Source organism: Symphodus melops, assembly GCF_947650265.1.
Source record: "Symphodus melops genome assembly, chromosome: 18".
NCBI classification, from domain to species: Eukaryota; Metazoa; Chordata; class Actinopteri; order Labriformes; family Labridae; genus Symphodus; species Symphodus melops.
This window is the reverse complement of record NC_136708.1, coordinates 13142516-13160466: the sequence shown is the minus strand read 5'-3', so window position 1 is coordinate 13160466 and position 17951 is coordinate 13142516. Positions and strand designations below refer to the sequence as shown.

Below are 17951 nucleotides of genomic sequence, written 5' to 3'. Positions count from 1 at the left end.
ATTTTAACCTCTTTGGTATGACTTGCACCTTTAGCTTTTCTGTTGTCCAATGATTTGGTATAATTGTCTTTGTTGCATCCACCTGAGTAAAAAAAAATATTGAATTGAACTAAACAGGCAGCTATATGTCTTATCAAGGTATGGGATGCTTCAGCAGTCAGGTGTAGCTCAGCTCCCTGTGGCAACAATCTCTCCATCCCTTAGGTAACACATTTATATTGAGTCACTAAAACTAAAGCTCCAAGTGTTTCTGATGCTGCTTTTGTATCATAACTATGCTTCTTTGTGGCATGTATGTTTTAAATAGCCTGCATGCATGTCTGGACCGCCGTCTGCCTCCCATAATGTAAAAGCCCAGTAAATCACTCCTGCCTGTCAAGCCGCTGATGAGTCTGCCCTGCATAAAGCCTCTGCAGCCTTTCCACCATGCTGTTGTATTCCTCCTCTGCTCCTCACTTACCTCCTCCCCTCCCCTCCCTCGTTTCCTCTCCTCCTCCACATTCAGTGCTCCCTCTTGCGCGCGCGGCAAGCAGCAGCAAGACTCGGGCGCTTCTCTGACGCACCATCAGAGATGAGCATCCCGGTCCCACAGGCTGTCAGGGCAGACTCTCTCGACATCTCCCCCCCGGACCTCTGCGGTCAAGATTTCAACATCGGCTCCATTTGTTTTCAGTCTGTCTTCGCGTTGTGATCTGTCACATTGAACTCTGCGTTTGGCTGGAATGCCAAACAGTTGCCATCGGCAGGGAATTTACTTCGGAGGTGATTTCTGTATCCGCAACAACTGTCATCGAAAAAGTGATACATTCCTGTCTGCATATGCAAGAGTCTTCTTGTAGTCGGGACATCCTTCAGGACATTCCCGCTCTTTAAGATAAGTGGTTCATATTAAAGGTGGAAAAGGGGCTGAATAAGAGGGCTGTTTGACAGGAGATCGTTTGGATGACGGACACCGAGACGCAGTAGCGCGGATCTGCGCCCTTGGAATATTCTTACAGTGCATGTAATCATACAGTAGAAATATATATATTTTTTCCCCAGATTTTGCAGTGGTAATACATACGACGAGTTTGGCCACTGCAGGGCTTCTGCGGCGTTGCTGTCTGCTCTGCTTTGAAATACGGTTTCCTTGACGGACGGCCGTCAGAGTATCCCGGACAAGCCCGATTTTGCGATGCCCAAACAGTGAGGGGCACGCTGGGATCTCGTTTGGTCACCCTGCGCGGTCGCATGGCTTCTGCCCGGAGGGACTGCAGCGGCTGGGAGATGTTCCTCCCGAGATGTCTGCTGCTCTCTGTTTTGCTGTTTTACCCTACTCTGGCCAAGGTGTGCAACGATCGTACCAAACACGGACAGGACAACAGCTGGTTCGCCAGGGACGGGGAAAACTTGCCAATCATGGTTCTAATGCCCATGAATGAGTCGGCTTTGATGAGCAGTATTAGCCAGGGGATCGAACCGGCAGTGCAGCTGGCCATCCAGCACATACGGGAGTCCAGGAAGTACTCGTTCTCTCTCATCACCAAAATCTACGACACCGAGGTAAACATCAGTCTAAATCCCTCCACTAAGCTGCCGCTGGTTGGCTCAGGCGTGTTAACACGGTTGTATGTGTCGTGTGTGTGTGTGTGTGTGTGTGTGTGTGTGTGTGTGTGTGTGTGTGTGTGTGTGTGCGCCCCTGTGCGCGCGTATCTGTTTGAGGCGCGCGCTTTGCCCCGCAGCGCTTCACACATTGTGCGTCCAAGGGGAAACGCTGGGCTCTGTTATGTTTGGTATGTGTGCAGCCCCCTTGTTGCGCAAAAGCAAGCCGCTTTCACTTTTTACTACATGACATCACGGCGCTGGTTCCCATCTTCCTCCCTGTCGCAGCTGTCGCCTGTCGTTGGTGTTGAATTTAAATGTAACCTGGCATCGTAAAGCACTGCATCACCCGGGCACTCCAAAGACACACTCTCGTGCTTTCCTTACATTGGACGTTTTTATGGTTTCCGCAATCTCAAGGCTGTTTGATGATGTAACTGTCGTTGCTGTCATTCTGCTGCCTTTTAAACACAACGATACATTCAGTCTTTTTGTTAGCGTTACTTGCTGAGATATGTGTGAGAGTTTAGCCTTCTCTGTGAAGATATGTTGTGACGATTTAGTGACTTTCACAGATTAAAGGGCCTCCTCTTACAGTGCCTGAAGATGGCAGTAATTGGATGCATGATTTCTTGTTACTCCTTGCACCATTGAAGGGGGATGTGGCCCACAGAATCGAGCTCCCAAATCACTTCTATTTGTTATAAATAAATGACAGATCATCGTTGATGACATACCAACATTTTTTTTTTAACTCCTGCAGAAGTTTATTGAAGTTTACTCAACTCCTGAAACTACAAACTTAAGAAATACAAGTATGTTCTCTGTGAGCTGTTTGACTATAATTATTGAAAATGTATCCAATTATCAAATTTTTTGTCCTTTAAAGACCCAATTCATAGAGCAATTTAAGGCTGCTGTGTCATGCAGTTGTCATGCCAACGTAAAAGGATGTTGGTAGTGTGACAATCTGTGACTAATCTGTTTTAACACCTCAACACGACTATTTTTGCTTAGTATTTCACTCCTTGTTGAGTGAATAATTAGTGTTCTGTTATGAGATCTGAAATAGCATTATTCTTATTTTCTCCTGTCTCTCTCCTATTCAGTACACTGTATATTTACAGGTGTGTGTGTGTGTGTGTGTGTGTGTGTGTGTGTGTGTGTGTGTGTGTGTGTGTGTGTGTGTGTGTGTGTGTGTGTGTGTGTGTGTGTGTGTGTGTGTGTGTGTGTGTGTGTGTGAGAGTGAGAGTGAAAGAGCACACACATCTCTGTTGACAGAGGTAAGCTCTCACAGGCAGCATGCGCTCAGACCATGGGATTAATATGCTCTTATGAGAGTTATGATTTTTCCACATCTACTCCCTGGGAGCGAAAGATGAGCTGGAAGCGAGAGGTCAGTGGGCCAGCCTGACGTGTGCTCACTGGGAATGACTGATAGTGATGCCAGCTTTCTAATACTGGCAATCAATGGGAACTCATGAGGACAATGTTAAGTGACAACTCTGTGGTCAAAGGCTAGACTCGATCGCTGTGTGACACTGCCAAACTTTGGATATTTAACGTCTATTTAGTTCAGACCATCTGAAAAATGCTTTGAATATGGCAAAATAAAAAATACTCAATATTGCCTCTTAATTAGTAAAAGATCACTTTCCATAAGTGCACATATTTATGCTGAATTTTATATTGAACACTGTGTTGTCATTCGTTTGCGGTAGACCCTGTGGACAATTGTAACTGTAGTAGATGAAATGTGATTGGGTAGGCAGTTGCCGAGGGGTTGCCCTCAAGCTTTGGCTCTATCAGCAAAAAGTGCCTTGCCAACAGTTTGGAGTTTATTTACAAGCAAGTGAAAATCATTTGGCACAGCCTGGCATGGTTCAAGTCAACAAGAGACCAAAGGGACGGCTGTGAAGTAATGCAAAGTTAGTGACGGCTGCTTTGCTACCAGTTAATTTTTACATATGTTCATATATGTTTATTGACCTATAATATTTTACTTTCACATGAATACAAGTCCAGAAACACACACACACACTCAGACACAGCTTCCTCACATACCACATGTCAGAAAACAATACACGCATCAGTGCGTTTGCTGCAGCAGATAGCAGCAGGCCAAGTGTGTGCCTCTGTGTGGTATTTGTACTTGTGTGTGTATGTGTGTGCGCTGGGATTTATCCTGGCAGATGTAAGTAATCAGTCCCTGAGCAGAGGCTCTTTATCCCTTTATCCTCTGTCGATGGAGCCAGGGGTTGACAGGGCAGACCCGGTCCAACCCCCTGGTGGTAGGGAGCTGGGTGGTGCTGCCGATGAAGGCAGTGGTGTTTTACTGGGGGTCCCATGGTGAAAGTTCCAAGAATGGAGGCCTGGTCTCAAGAGTGAAGTGGCTCATTGTTGGAGGTTTGAAGAAGCAGTAATTGAAAGGAAGCAGGTGACCTGATGTGTCATTCCTGGAGATGAGATTTTAAGGTGTGATCAATGCAGACTGAGACAATGAAAACTATTAGTTTTTTTTCTTTCTTTAAAACCAAAGCATTACAGGTAGAGAAGAAGCCGTGTGGATTATATCAAATGGGAGGCTTAGTGCTGGAGCTGGAGTTGGGCCTCCACCACATGTCCGGATGTGTGAGTGTAGGTCTTAGTGTAACCGAGCACTGATACTGTAACTCATGCAGGCTTAGCTGATCAAAGCTTTGGAGAGGACAGGAGGCACTGGAAGAGGATGGAAGGGAGTCTTTGGGCCATGTGAGCGTTCTAGACTAAGCTACGCTAGTTCACCGGCTTATAGGATGTGTGACAGGCCCTCGAGAGGAGCCACTCAGTGAAGGATCACTTTTGGTAACCTCTTCAATCTTATGTTGTTTTTTTTTTTACCTGTACAGTTGTTGTAATTAGAAGTTGAAAAGGTTTACCAGAGTAACAATGATTTATATTTTGTTAATCTCGTGAGGGGAAATTGGTTGCCCACAGCGAGCACTCCTGAGCTGGTGGGGAGGTTCGGTACCTTGCTTAAGGGCACCTCTACTCAGGAAGTGCGCTGGCACCTCTCCAGCTACCAGACCAATCCCGGCACAGCGCTTCTGCTGCCCCAGTGGATTGGATTGTAAGCACTTCTCATTCCATTAACAGGACAGTGTTGGAGACGTATGTGAAGCACAAGTGTCGTGTTAGAAAATGAGTGCAAAGAGAATAAGAGGAAGACACGCCTCAAAATTAAAGCACCCATCGAAGAATTCAAGATTCATGCCATGTATGCCTTAATGTCTATGATTTGATGAAACAGAAAATATAACAATTAAATTATGAAATTAAATAAAACACAAATCCAAAAAGGCCTAATTGAAAATACATTTAAGTACTGTTGTCAGATAGTTTGCAGAGTGACTTCTGTCTTAACTAAAACTGTACAGGTGGACTTCATACTCTATTTGTTTTTGTGGTCATTTATTCTGCAAATGGTCGTCCTTTGTACAGCCAATGAGTTTCTTCACCTTTAAATAAGCTGGAGTACAATCTGAAGCTTATAGCATTTGTAACTCATTTTCTGTTGTTCAAAATATATATTTTTAAAAAGATATATCTCAGGGGTTATGTGCTTTTATGAGAGAGATAGGACAGTGCAAAGAGTCGACAACTGGGGAGAGAATGGGGAATGAATGAAGGGAGCCACAGGTTGGATTCAAATTGGGCCACCCACTTGCTGGACAAAGGCCTTAGTACACCACTTGGCAAACAGCACCCCCAAAATAACCCTAACCCGGCTCTACCTCTCATCTGCAAGGATCCAATGACTTTTTTTGGTCAGCTCTAGAATGGAAAGTTAATTTATGTTGAATAAAACAAGAGGTCTCCTGGAAACTAGAAATTTGACCAATTAGATCTTTTTTTGCTTTCTTTTAAATCGTAAAAACAGCAACCAGCACTTTTTTAATAAATCTTAAATTTAATTCATGTAGTTATAGAAAGTGTGCTTCCTTACTATCACATTTCCTATATACCCGTAGTCAGAGGATAGTGAACACATGTATTTTTAAAGGCAAATCAATACCTCCACAAAGACACTCAGTCTGCAGTGCACCAGATACAGTATACAGATGGGTATTTATAGCATTCAACTGTCCATCCATGCACTATGGGACTCCTGCGACTATGCTAACAATGAACTGTCTTCAGACATACTGTACAACACAGAAACACTGTACACTGCTTCTCCTGCTCTCACATAGGAATAGATGCAACATGTCACATAATAATAAAAAAGTTTAAAAAAACTTTTACGAGCATGTTTAAATTAATTAAATAGAGGAAGAAAAAATATAATAGAATTACATAATACCCGGCATCCCGCCGGAAACCACTGTGCATAAGGCGTTCTGTCATTTTGTCTACAGAAGTTATGCTTGTGGTGGAAAAGCATTACCATAATGGAGGTCAAAGTGCTGCTTAACATAGGTCTTAAGTCCCACTGAGCTGTTGGTGTTTTTGGCTTTAAGGAGAATTTGTTGTGTCAAAATGTTTTTGGTTTATAGTGTGAGCCATTTATATATTTAAGTATGCTTGGGTGATTTTTGACTGACCCAACTGATTCCCACACTCAAATTCACCTCTCAGCTTTTGTGTAAAAGCATCTGACACAGGCCACACAAAAGCAGTGCCTTTGGACATCTTATATGTCAGGGTCTCATATTGTACGCCACATTCTATCTAAATATCTGACATCCATGCAGCGCATGGGGCGGTGACCCAGGGAGGATCAACAAAGATTGCCTGTCACTGTCCTTACAGGAGGGTGAATATTCAGGGCTAGTAGGGGAAAGCAGCCTGTGACTCCCTGGGTACTCTCCAGGCATACCGAAAATGCTGAGTGTGGCTGTATCCACTGACCCGACACAGATAGTGGGGATCAATGTGCACCAGCCCTTCTCATAGAATGAACAGCATCTCAGGGGAGTATCGGAGAGAGAGCCAGGGGGGAAAGAGATGTGTATGGCTATGAGATGGAGATCCTGAAATAGGATTATATCATCTTCTGTGCTGGAAGAGGAAATGGCCAGCCTCTTAATTCTTATTGCATCCTAATGTAATGCCATTTGGGTTGTTTCCCAGAGGCTACATCGTTTAATGGCCATGTGAAGAAAGGCAATTACGGCATGCAATGAGGTATGCACATTAGATCAGTTAAAGGCCCCAAAGATTTTGTGTAGTTGTGTCAATGATCTGGTTTTAAATGTTCATGAAATTGTTTTTATCATGTCATTTAAATTACATTTTTCACTGATAAACAGACATTTAAAGAAACATGGGTAATGACGAAATTAAGTTATTATAGTTAAGCATTAATTGCTGACCTTTGTGTGAGTCAGGCTGCCGGAGGCTGTCAAGCAAGATATCATGATAGTAGATAACTAGTAATGTCAATTTCCCTGATATGAAGCTGGTGTGTTTCCTGTAGCTGCTTTTCTAACTGATACTGTGACACACAATAATCATTATCATAAATGACGTCTATAAATAAATGCAAATATACTCATACCAAAGCCTGTAAATTATAATGGATGAAGCCTGAGTGATGTCATCCATTGGCTACCACAGGAGGCTCTGGAGGCCTGGCGATGGCGGTCGCCATGCTGAAAAGGCTTTCTTCAACCCGAACACCAGGCTGAGAGCTTGAGCTGAAAAAACGAAGCTAATCCGGAAAAGCACAATCCTGCAGTTTGGTGAGGCTCTGCTTGAGGCTTGCTCAAAAAACCCTGGAAGTCACATACACAGCACATTCAAAAAAAAACAATGTTGGTCGGATTAGTTGGTGTCTTCATGGGCGCACACTGTACATGGGTTGCGTTTTTTTTTTGTAACACATCCGTTTTTCCATAGTCAGGTGCGTAGCTGACCTGAATGACAAGTGGGCCCGATGTAATGGTTTGTCAAGAGGCTTAATTTCCGCCTCACTTCCAGCTCTCTGCTTGCCGTTAGGTTGACTGAAAGTAAGGCCTTTCTGAACCAGTCACTAGAAATTTTAATTTCTTCTGTAAAAACCGGCATTTGAATGAGGTGGGTATCTTACTTCGAGGTCACTTGGAACCAGCCTTAAGCAAATACTCCAGAATCTGCACTTTCGTATTGGACACCAGAGGTTTCCACTTAGCTCATATGTGTCGCAAGCTTAATGCACTTATACCCCCGTACACACAAACTGGTCTCCTCCCTGTTGTTGCTCAGTGTGAAGGTCTAAGGATCGAGCCCCAACTGATGTTGTCAAATGTAAAAATGCCTTTTGTCAAGACACTGAATCGCCAGCAGCTTGTGAATGTGTTTGAATGAATGAAGTAGTGCTGGTGGGAGGTTGTATACATGACATAATATTATCTACCATCAGTGTGAGTGTGGTGTGAATGGGTGAATGTGATATGGCGTGTTAAAGCGCTGTGAGTAGTCTGAAGACTAGAACATGCTATAGAAGTCAAAGTCCATTTACCATTTCACACTTATGTTAATGGCTGTTATCAACAGGCCGCCCTGCAGCATTGCCTGAGGTCAGGACATTGGTCAGCAGAGCTGTTTCTGTATAAAGCAATGCCAGGATTCTTTGCCTCCATTTTACTGGAACATCAGAATATTCATCCATGCAGTTTGGAAAAAAATGTTTGGTCAGTCACATAAAACGTTGCATCCATTTTTTTATTTAAGTTTTATTTCAAGGGGATCTACGACACTCACTTTCACCATTAATTTAGTCAGTGTGGGACGCCTATTGAGTAGCCTTGCAAGAGGTGTAGCTCAAAAACCTTCTAATTTATCTCACACTGGCGTCATTAAAGTTCCCCACTTCAGCTTCTGCTTGAAAAGGTTATTTTCAGCTGCTGTCTCTTTAAGACACCCCTCCCCATGTGCCTACTTTCCTCTGATTGGCCAGCTCTGTTTGCATTCGCAGGGTAACTGTAATGAGATTCTGGGTGGACATGTCCTGCAACTTTGCTCCGTGCTTTGCTCTCATCAGCTTCTGGCGAAGACATCGAAACAGTCTAATATGTATTTAAATGGCATGATAGATGTTATTTGATCGGTTTTAATTTGTAAAGGGTCCATGCTCAATGTTTAACATAAATGTTGCTATTCGATGCATTGTAGCGTAGTTAACTGAGAGCTAGTTTACGTCTACAGTCCTATGGCAGGTCACAATGCAAGAATGCCTCGTGACACTGGCTACTGGTTTAGTTCAATCACTGATGTGCGACAAATTCCAACATATTTCTCTGACCCATTTCAAGTATGACAGGCCTTGAACAACGACGGACTGGACCTCTTGACCATTCGTTCGTATTCATCACATCAGCTGTGTGACAGATCTTTTTCTTTGGTCATGCTACATCCTGATATCAACGCACTGCAAGTGTTAACAAGGCGTTACTTTATAAGCTATTGGTATTCCACTCACGTTCAATTGCTGATATTATGTGTGACTAACACAATTAAGTCTTTTGGCCTTTTCCCCTCTTTGCACCTTACATTTTTCTGGAGTAAATTAATCTACTGTGTGTCACTGATTTGATAAAGCATAACACAGTTTTTGGAGTTACTTCTCGTTCGAGGAGAAACCCCTGCAGGGCTCGATGGGCTGATCTTGACAAGGGCTTATCACATGAGAAGGCAATGACTAAATTCAGTTTCAAAAGCACCTTAAGCAAGTCCTGCTGGTTGCAGCAGTCAAAATGTGCATTTTTGCATGAGCGCTGCTGCTGGAGGTTTTGGAGGGGAGGGTAAATGGTCTGTACACTGAATGTGTGGGTGGAGGTTTTTATATGAACATCTCAGAGGCTGGGGAATGTAATTCATCAAGATGGACCCAATCACCCCAAGATGATGTTGTTTCAAATCAGATGTTTGCACAGGAGCCTCCAGCTAAAATGTAACACAGCAGAATGTTGTTTTTAAGTGCATCACTACCATTACTGCACATCGTTCTGCTTTCTGCCTCACAATGTTTTTTTTTTTTTTTTTTTTTTTTTTCTGCTTTTGTTATCTGCCTCACTGCTACTGGCTGGACTGCAATTTAGCTCTTTGTTTGCTCATTGAACTAATAATATTCAGTCAAGTGCTAATGGATGAGAAAGTAGCATCAAAACACATCACACATCAGTGCAAGAGAGAGAGTGCAACCTTGTTTAAAAGAAATCCAAATACAAAGCATATGAAACCACTATACTTACTTGCTGTACATTCCAGCATCCTCCGTCACCTGATAGATTGATTCAGAATGCCCAACTCCACATATGTTCACCCTGAATTCATTGCATCTTAATTACAACCAGGCAGCAGGCTTGTGCAGCGAAAGCTTTAATGAATTCAGTTTGTGATAATCAATTAGCTTTCAAATGAATTTGTCAAGTTTTAATCTTCCTTTCTTTGTGCCGTCCTATTGTGCTCTCCCAGCAGATGCTATGATGAGACATCTGTTGGCATGCCCTCCCTCCTCTTCTTTCTCTCTCTCTTCTCAAAAAACCCTCCTGTTGTCGGGATGCACAATAACTCCAAAAGGTGGTAAAACCAAGCCAGGCGCCTGGCTCCCAGTAACATCAAACAAACGGTTACTCTCCGTTTCACGCGGCCGTATGGTGGTGCCGAGGGAGATACGCCCACGGGGGAAGTCCCCTAGGAGACGGACGCGAGGTGAGAGGGTGCATGTCGAGGCGGCGTAGAGAATGACTGTATTCTCGTATTGCATAGAGGAGGACGAGAGATGGAATCTGAGGCAGCAAAACTGGAGGAAGTAAATGCAACTTTGAAATGAAAAAAACAAAAAAACGATAGCTGAGGATTAAGAAAACTCCCATCTTTATTCAGTGCGGCAGACAATCCTGACAAGATGGCTGCTGCCATGTCGAGTGCATCGCTAAGTCAGTCCGTCTGGCTGCTTGTGCTGGTGCATCTATAAAGCTGCCATTGATCCCCAGCCAAGCCATTTGCCCAGACAATTAGCACAGTGAATGTGTATCTGCCGCTATAGCTTGTTCCTTTGCAAAACTATTGAAAAATCCATCTTTTAAATCCCAGATGTGGTGTGAGCTTTAGGACTCTGTCACTATTTTTGGTTTTGGTTCGGTAAATGGTTTCAGAATAATATTCATGATTTTCTAGTCTGTTTACTGAACTCTGTTTCATGCAGACAAGATCCAGGAGAAGATGTGTTTGTGTGCTTATGGTTACGAGACCCAAGAGAGGGGCCCTGCTGTTGCACGTCCGGAGAATTTCAATCACCAGAAGGCCTGTGTGAGTGTGATCGAAAGAAGGTGGTTGTATTTGTAAAATGGGTTTAAAATGTTTTCTATTGCTTCTTTTATTTTATTTTTAACCTTTTAACCCTTGAAACAAAACAGAGTCTGAACACAATCCCCCTGTACCAGACGACCTTTTTAAAGGATGACTTGTTTTTTTTTTTATACCCCAAATCCACTTAGCTAGAGATTATTATTTCTCAATCCTTAAAATTCTACCTGTCCTGTTCACTCCATCACTGTCTCTGCTGCTGCCACTGCTCATCCCTCTCTCTCTCTCTCTCTCTCTCTCTCTCTCTCTCTCTCTCTCTCTCTCTCTCTCTCTCTTTCTCTCTCTCTCTCTCTCTCTCTCTCTCACACACACACACACACACACACACACACACACTCACACACACACACACACACACACACACACACACACACACACACACACACACACACACACACACACACACAAGCTGACAACACACCACATGCCTCCCTGTCCCTCTCCCATGAGTGGACAGAAATGAAAGGATTATGGTGGAAAGGGTGTGCTGTTGTCATTAGAGATTGGACAAGTGCTCTGAGCATGCTCCTGTCTGTCTCTCTCAAGAGGGCTCGGCACAGAGCAATAAACAGAGAGAGTGTGTCCTTGCCAGTCCCGTAATTACATTAAAGCTCGTGTAATTCTTAGCCCCCCGAAAAAAGAGGGGCCAGCCACCGTCTGCTTCTTTGACAATGGGAGTCTGGTGTGCTTGAGGAGACGCACGCTTCTTTCTAACGAAGAGAAGAAGAACTTTTTCGGAGCTCACATGTGTTGCTTGTGTATTTGGGCGAATCTGGCAGCATGCAGAACATCTGATGCTAGCATGTATAAATTCTGTTCCCAGGAGTCAATAGCACTTAACAGTTATTCCCAGAGTGCAGGTGCGTTGTCATGGCCACAGCTAGGGCACGTGTGGAAACTCTGGGCAGGTGCCACAGAGGAACATCACCATTTCCTACATTGTCTCTAACTTCCACACCACAGACAGACAACCACACACACACTTTTTTTTCTGACTGGCTTTAGAATAGTAATTATTACATAGTTGTACCTTTTGGTGAAATTACATCAAAGAATTGTTTAATTTCATTGGATTTGCTCAATGTGTTTGAACAATATGGAAACAGATGGTGACTTACAGGCAGTGTTCTTAATCATTTATCAGTCAAGGTTATGATACAAAGAAGTGGAATGAGTCTTGTTCTGTCAAACGGTGTTTTATTTCAGCTTATTTATCCACTTTCACACAACTGTTTTATGAATCGCCTTAAGTTGCGTTGTATTCTCATGCTGTACATTTTGCATGGAATTTCACCAACCGCCTGTTCTGCAAGGTGAAGTGTTGAGGAAGAGGAGGCTTTGGAGCTGCTGAATAGTGACTGTAACCCAAGGATCTAAAGGGAAGAAAACAAGTGGTCTATAACTTAAGGGCAAGGATGAACTATCAGAACACATGTATGTACTTCCATGTTTTAATATTCTTTAAATTGATCTCAAACAAACTTAGACTTCTGCATGCCTGTGCAGCAGTTTTAAACCCGTATATTCCTCGGGGATAACACATCACGTTATTGTCACCGCTTTTCCACTGTCCTTCTCGAGAAAGAGATGCTCAACCGAGAGAGCGATTACACGGCTTCACGCCGATTAGCACCTTCATGAAGCACCTGTCAGATGCCTATAGCCTTCACAGTTGCTATTTTACAGAAATAGACTTTTGGATTTAATACATTAATCATCCTTGAGCAATATCTAATGCTTTTGTGCTCATCCAGCTGTGAGGAAATAAACTGTCAGCTTGTGCGTTACTTTCGCTCTTCCTGTGTATGCCATTTAGATTCTGTGGTTGTCAAACATTTTAATCTTCCGTGTGTTACAGTTCAGTGTGTTTCTGCTGTATGCTGACGACACACTGAGCGTATGTTGCAGGGATTGTCTCTTGTGATTTTGTTACTGTTAGTGGGCCCCAGCATACGTCCATGTGCGGTTCTCTGCTCCTGCTGTCTCTGATACACATCAGACCTTTTGTCTGTTTGCCACCCGCTCATCGTGGCTCCCACTTCCCAATCCGTGATTGCCGGGGGCTGTTCGTGGAAAGCAGCCCACGGTGAGCCCACTGTGGGCCAAAAGCGATAACAACAGACAGTAGGCTCACAGATGTAACCTACAAACGCACGCTCCTTGAGTGCCCATGCACAGCAGCAGTGGTATACACATCTGTCATGCCCACCCAAAAGAAGGCAATCATGCCACATGCGATCACAAAAGCCTGCACAATGACGATAAGAGATAACATGCAGCAGAGCTCTATCTGCTGTGGCTCAGTCCTAATCTTTGTGCTTGTATGTATGTGTGTAGTGTGTTGAGTGGTCATGAGTGGGTAGGTGGACAAATAAAGAGCAAAAAGATTAAATTGAACTTTTAGTTGCGTCAGCGAGTGTAAAAAAAACACTGAAGACCAGGTTTTATTTTTTCTCAGTCTCAACTACATTTAGGGGGGGAAAAAAAGCAGTCCACAGACCTAATAAAACATGATACCACATATGCAAATACCACATACACGCCTCTCTATTCAATCCATCACACAGACGCAACTCAACCGTAAATGTTGCTCTCAGCTGCTCTACATGTTGCAGTGAAGTCATTTCTCTTTGTTTAATAAGCCTCTAAACAAACCATGTTATAGGTTATAGAGCGGTGATTGCGGCTGTAAAGAGTGGTTACAGAGGCTGCGTCAGACTGCGGTTGATGGATGGTGTGGGGTCCTGATTGGAGGGACCCAAGGCTGCCTGTCTGACTAATGAACTGTTACTGTAAAGCAGCAGCCTTTATGGCCTTCTTTATCGGCAGAAGAGGGTACACTTATGTCTCCTTTAATGAGCCAATTTCTTGCTACAGTATGCACAAAGACTCTCAGCACATGTGTACAGGTACAAACACATCCTTACCAGGTTTTGGTCCCCCCTTTAAGGAATAATACCTCATGAGAGCTGCTCAGATGACCAGGCAAGAAAATGCCACAACATGCTTGTTGGTAAAAGTAGCTCACGAGGCTTTCGTTGACATCAGGTCTGTTGTGTGATTGAGTGCTTTGATGCAGCAGTATGTCAAATAATGTGCAAGAATGGTGAAAAATGATTTCAAGTGGTGAAGCAGATTCTGCTGTTTATTTTAAATCAGATCTGCCACGAGCTTAAAAATAATAATAATAAAAAAAAAAAAACGTATCCTTTGGAAGCAAGATTGGAAGTCTATTTCCTCTGTCCCCTGTGGCTTTCCGGAACACTCCGGTCACACGCAGGTGATTCTATGTTCATTTATTTCCACCTTGGCTTCCCATCAATCGCCCAACAGGTGCTGTGCCATTTATGATCCATCAGCATAGGCTCTTGGGCCTACTTCATCAGATTTGCAGGATGTGAACTAATATATTTTCATATATTACAATATGAAATCATGTTCTCAACGTGTCACAAAAGAATTAATAATCCAGGAACTGACAGGAGCCTACACTGCAGCTGATGGAGGCAATCAATCTGTAGTCATTAACTGTTATCGTTTTATGGTGATGGGCGACATCATTACAGTCTGTTTGTGTTGAGTGTTTTAAAAAAAAAACAACCAACCTAATACTGTACAACAAACAAAAAGGCACTGAAATGTTCTTGAAAATGTGTCAGTAGCATAAAAAAGGTTTTACAATGATAAAGATTGAGCTGAAAGACCACTAACAACGGTTTCTGTTGCATTGATTTTGAAGTAATTGGCATGGAATCTGAAAATCTTAGATCATAATTGACAAGTTGAATGGAGACTTGTGGGGATAAATTTAGTATAGCGTAATAATCCTCATCTCAGACGGTCTTATCTCTGGATAACACTATTTACACGATTAGATGCTCTTACTTTCATGCTGATTTCTTGCCTCCGTCCAAATGCACAACAGCCTTTTGCCAGTAAGAAGCTCCTCTGTTCAATACAGCCCAAATGCCTGTATTTATTCATGGCTCAAATCAGGGCGATGACGGCAGAGAGGCTGTTTTATTCTTCCTCTTGGGAACCTTCCAAGAACAACTGATCCCACACTTGTGCTGCTTTGAACCGACAGGATGTAAAAAGAAACGGAATCCAACTGCACCTCAGTATCGTCACTTAAATATGAGTGTGTTTTACTTGACCATAATGTGACATTTCATGGCCACACTACATTGCTTGAAGATTTGATTTTCAGCGGCACAACACTCCTTCCCCTGCCGGCCGTCTTTTATTAAACCATTTCATTATGTTTGAAACTCCTTGGTAAAAAAAAACAAAAAAAAAAACGGCTTGGGGACTGAATAGCACAACGCATTTTCAGCCAACACAACACACAATACAAGGTAGATCCAGCAATTAAATTGCCAACACAGTTTATTCTGTATATTGAGCACAGTGACAAGAGAGTTATTGGCAGTTTGTCTTTAAAATAACTGCAGGGCTTTGTAGGTTGGAGACCTTCATATTACAGTATCGCAGGATCGTCTCAGCCATGTATCAATCCTTCTTCTCATACTGTCATGTTTATTGGGCTTTGTATGCTTTTACTTCCCCTCTTGCGTGTGATTGATGTGCCCAGTGAACAGGGAGCTCTGGTTTGACTTATGACACCCCGAGCTGTGAGGAGGGATGATGCCTATCATGTTAATTCAATAGAAAGCAGTTTGTTAGTAAGTGAAATTTCATTATCCCACGTAAAGCAGAGGGCCATCTGGGCGAAGAGAGGGCATTACTCCCAAGGCCTCTTCATATCAATGTTTGTACTCTATAGACAGAGCTATTACAGTCCTCTGCTCATGTAGTGGCAGTCAAGCTGTCTTTTAACCAGTGTTGTGTGAGGCTATGATTGTATGAATGGGCAAAAAAAAAAAAAAAAAGGGTGACATCCTTTGCGTTGCTTTATTTTTAGAGTGAAAAGTTTGTTAGCATTAAGCATCTGCCAAACAGCCCCGATGCTAATTTAGAAAGGTCCACTCTCTGCCAGGGGCTTCAGTTCCGTTTTTACAAGCTATTTAAAAGCAAAAACTAACTCCTGTCCACACTGAGCAACGGTCCATGTTACACTAATCACTAGCCTTATTAGTATTCTAGTGGAACATTAGCAATTAGCATAGCCATTAAAAGCATAAGGATCTCCTGAGGGGGGAAAACAGGAAAGAAAAACAAAAATGAGTCTAAAATGCCCGTTTTAAGCCGTTTTTACATGGTTGTGTTTGTGCATTTGGGTTCCACCTTTCGGCCTTGCCAGACTAATGTTTTACGACTGCTCTTACTATGCAGTGTTTGTACTGTATGTAAATTGTGCGGAAAGGGGACATCAATTAGAGTTGGTTGTGTGCACACGCTTTGCATGTATTCATGAGGTTGGTAAACCTGCTAATTACATGTACCATAGATATCTATTGTCGATGTTTGCGGCTGGATTAATGTAAAGACAAATAACAGCATGTAGGCGCTCACAGTCTGTCCTACAAAACGGGACCTCGGCACACATGTAAAGAAAAAGCAGACATGGAGAGACGAGTGTGTTGCTGTGTGCTCAGGGACATCCTCTGTTCTTAAAAAAGAATGAGACACACCAGAGACGTGCGCATGAATATTTAAAAGAGGAATACCAAACAATTCTCCTGCGCTGACCTGTTGCTGCATTCTTATAGAATAAATGAACACGCCTCATATTTACCAGATCACTGCTTTTAAGATGTATGAATCAGAATTATACATGGTCCCTGGTGGTTGTTGGCAGTCTCCCTCTACATAAATATTATCTGTATGCCCTGACTCTGTGCTACTCTCTGCTATGTTGACTTGCTCTTACACACAGGGGAGCTTCTATTGATTTCTCCAAGGCCATCACGCCAGTTACTTCAGCTCACTGAAATCACATTTTCAGGACTGGCTCTCCAATCTTTCATTGTGTGCAGCATCTCCATTTTTTTTCCGTCCACTTTCGTAATATATATTTTTTTGGATTCTTTAGACAGCTTTTCCTTATATTTTAGATTTTTCGGCCCCATAGGGATTCACAGTTAGTTCGGGATTGTTTCTGAATTTGTTGCCCAACACATCATTATTTTACGAGGTAAACAAATAGAAAAGAAAAGGAAATAATAGGTGGTAAGTGTTAATAACAGCCTTTTCATTTAGGTAAAACCATCTTAGTACGCGGCTTTTTTAAACAGTTAACTTAGCACATGGTCAGTCTTGTTCTCCTGCTTGCACTTTTAGCTGTGTGCATTTTAAGGTGAAGCCAAATGATGTTGTTGCACAATTGTATTATGACGATAAAGGCATTCTGTTCTATTCTATTCAGACCACATTTTGAGTGTGTAGACAACCAAAAGAAAGGATGGGTAGTTAAAGGAAGAAAGTGTGTCAGGAACCATTATGACATGTTTTCCTATTGAATAATGTTGTCGTCATTTTATTCCCCCCCCCCCACACATGCTGTCAGTGGTGTTGCATCAGCGGGGGAATCAGTGTAAGCTCACCCATTGCTAAAGGCAGAATGTGTGACAACGATGGTGAAAGGGTCATGGGGTCACAACCTTTTCTTTTCTTTGATAGAGGGGCAAATGTAAATGTCAGCGCCGTCTGAAAAAGAAAGGTCTTCTTGTAGCTGATGCCACACGGAATAAGCTGTGACAGATGGAGGAAGCTTTGCTGGCTGCAATTTATGGAGGAAAAAGAGAGGATGAGAAGCAACACAGGAGGAATGAAGAAGCATTGTGGAGCAGACAAAGACAGTATTTGTCATTAAAGTTTTGTTTTTGTTTTTTTTCTGTCATTTGCAAAATACACCACGAAAAACAAAACAGGACAACTCGAAAAAAAATAATCCTGAAAAATAAAACCTGGGCACTAAATTTTAAACCGTAAGACAAAAGCTGGGCGAAATGTTTCCTGTGACCTCACCAAAATCCCCTCCTTTAAAAACTCAAGAAGAGACGTCGAAACCTCTGATTGTCATGAGTCCGTGCATTCCATGCTTCCAAAGAGGCAGCATCAGCCGAGCCGCTTTGGCC

General features: G+C 42.8%; 1 protein-coding gene across 1 annotated transcript in view; it reads left to right on the top strand.

Annotated features, from left to right (window-relative positions):
* Positions 1 to 393: 393 nt before the first annotated feature.
* Positions 394 to 17951, top strand: part of gabbr2 (gamma-aminobutyric acid (GABA) B receptor, 2) — a 162473-nt gene continuing 144915 nt past the window's right edge. Inside the window, exon 1 of the mRNA XM_079367452.1 lies at positions 394 to 1542. Within this exon, the coding sequence (XP_079223578.1) occupies positions 1231 to 1542 (312 nt within the window). The 5' untranslated portion in view covers positions 394 to 1230. The remainder of the gene's footprint in view (positions 1543 to 17951) is intronic.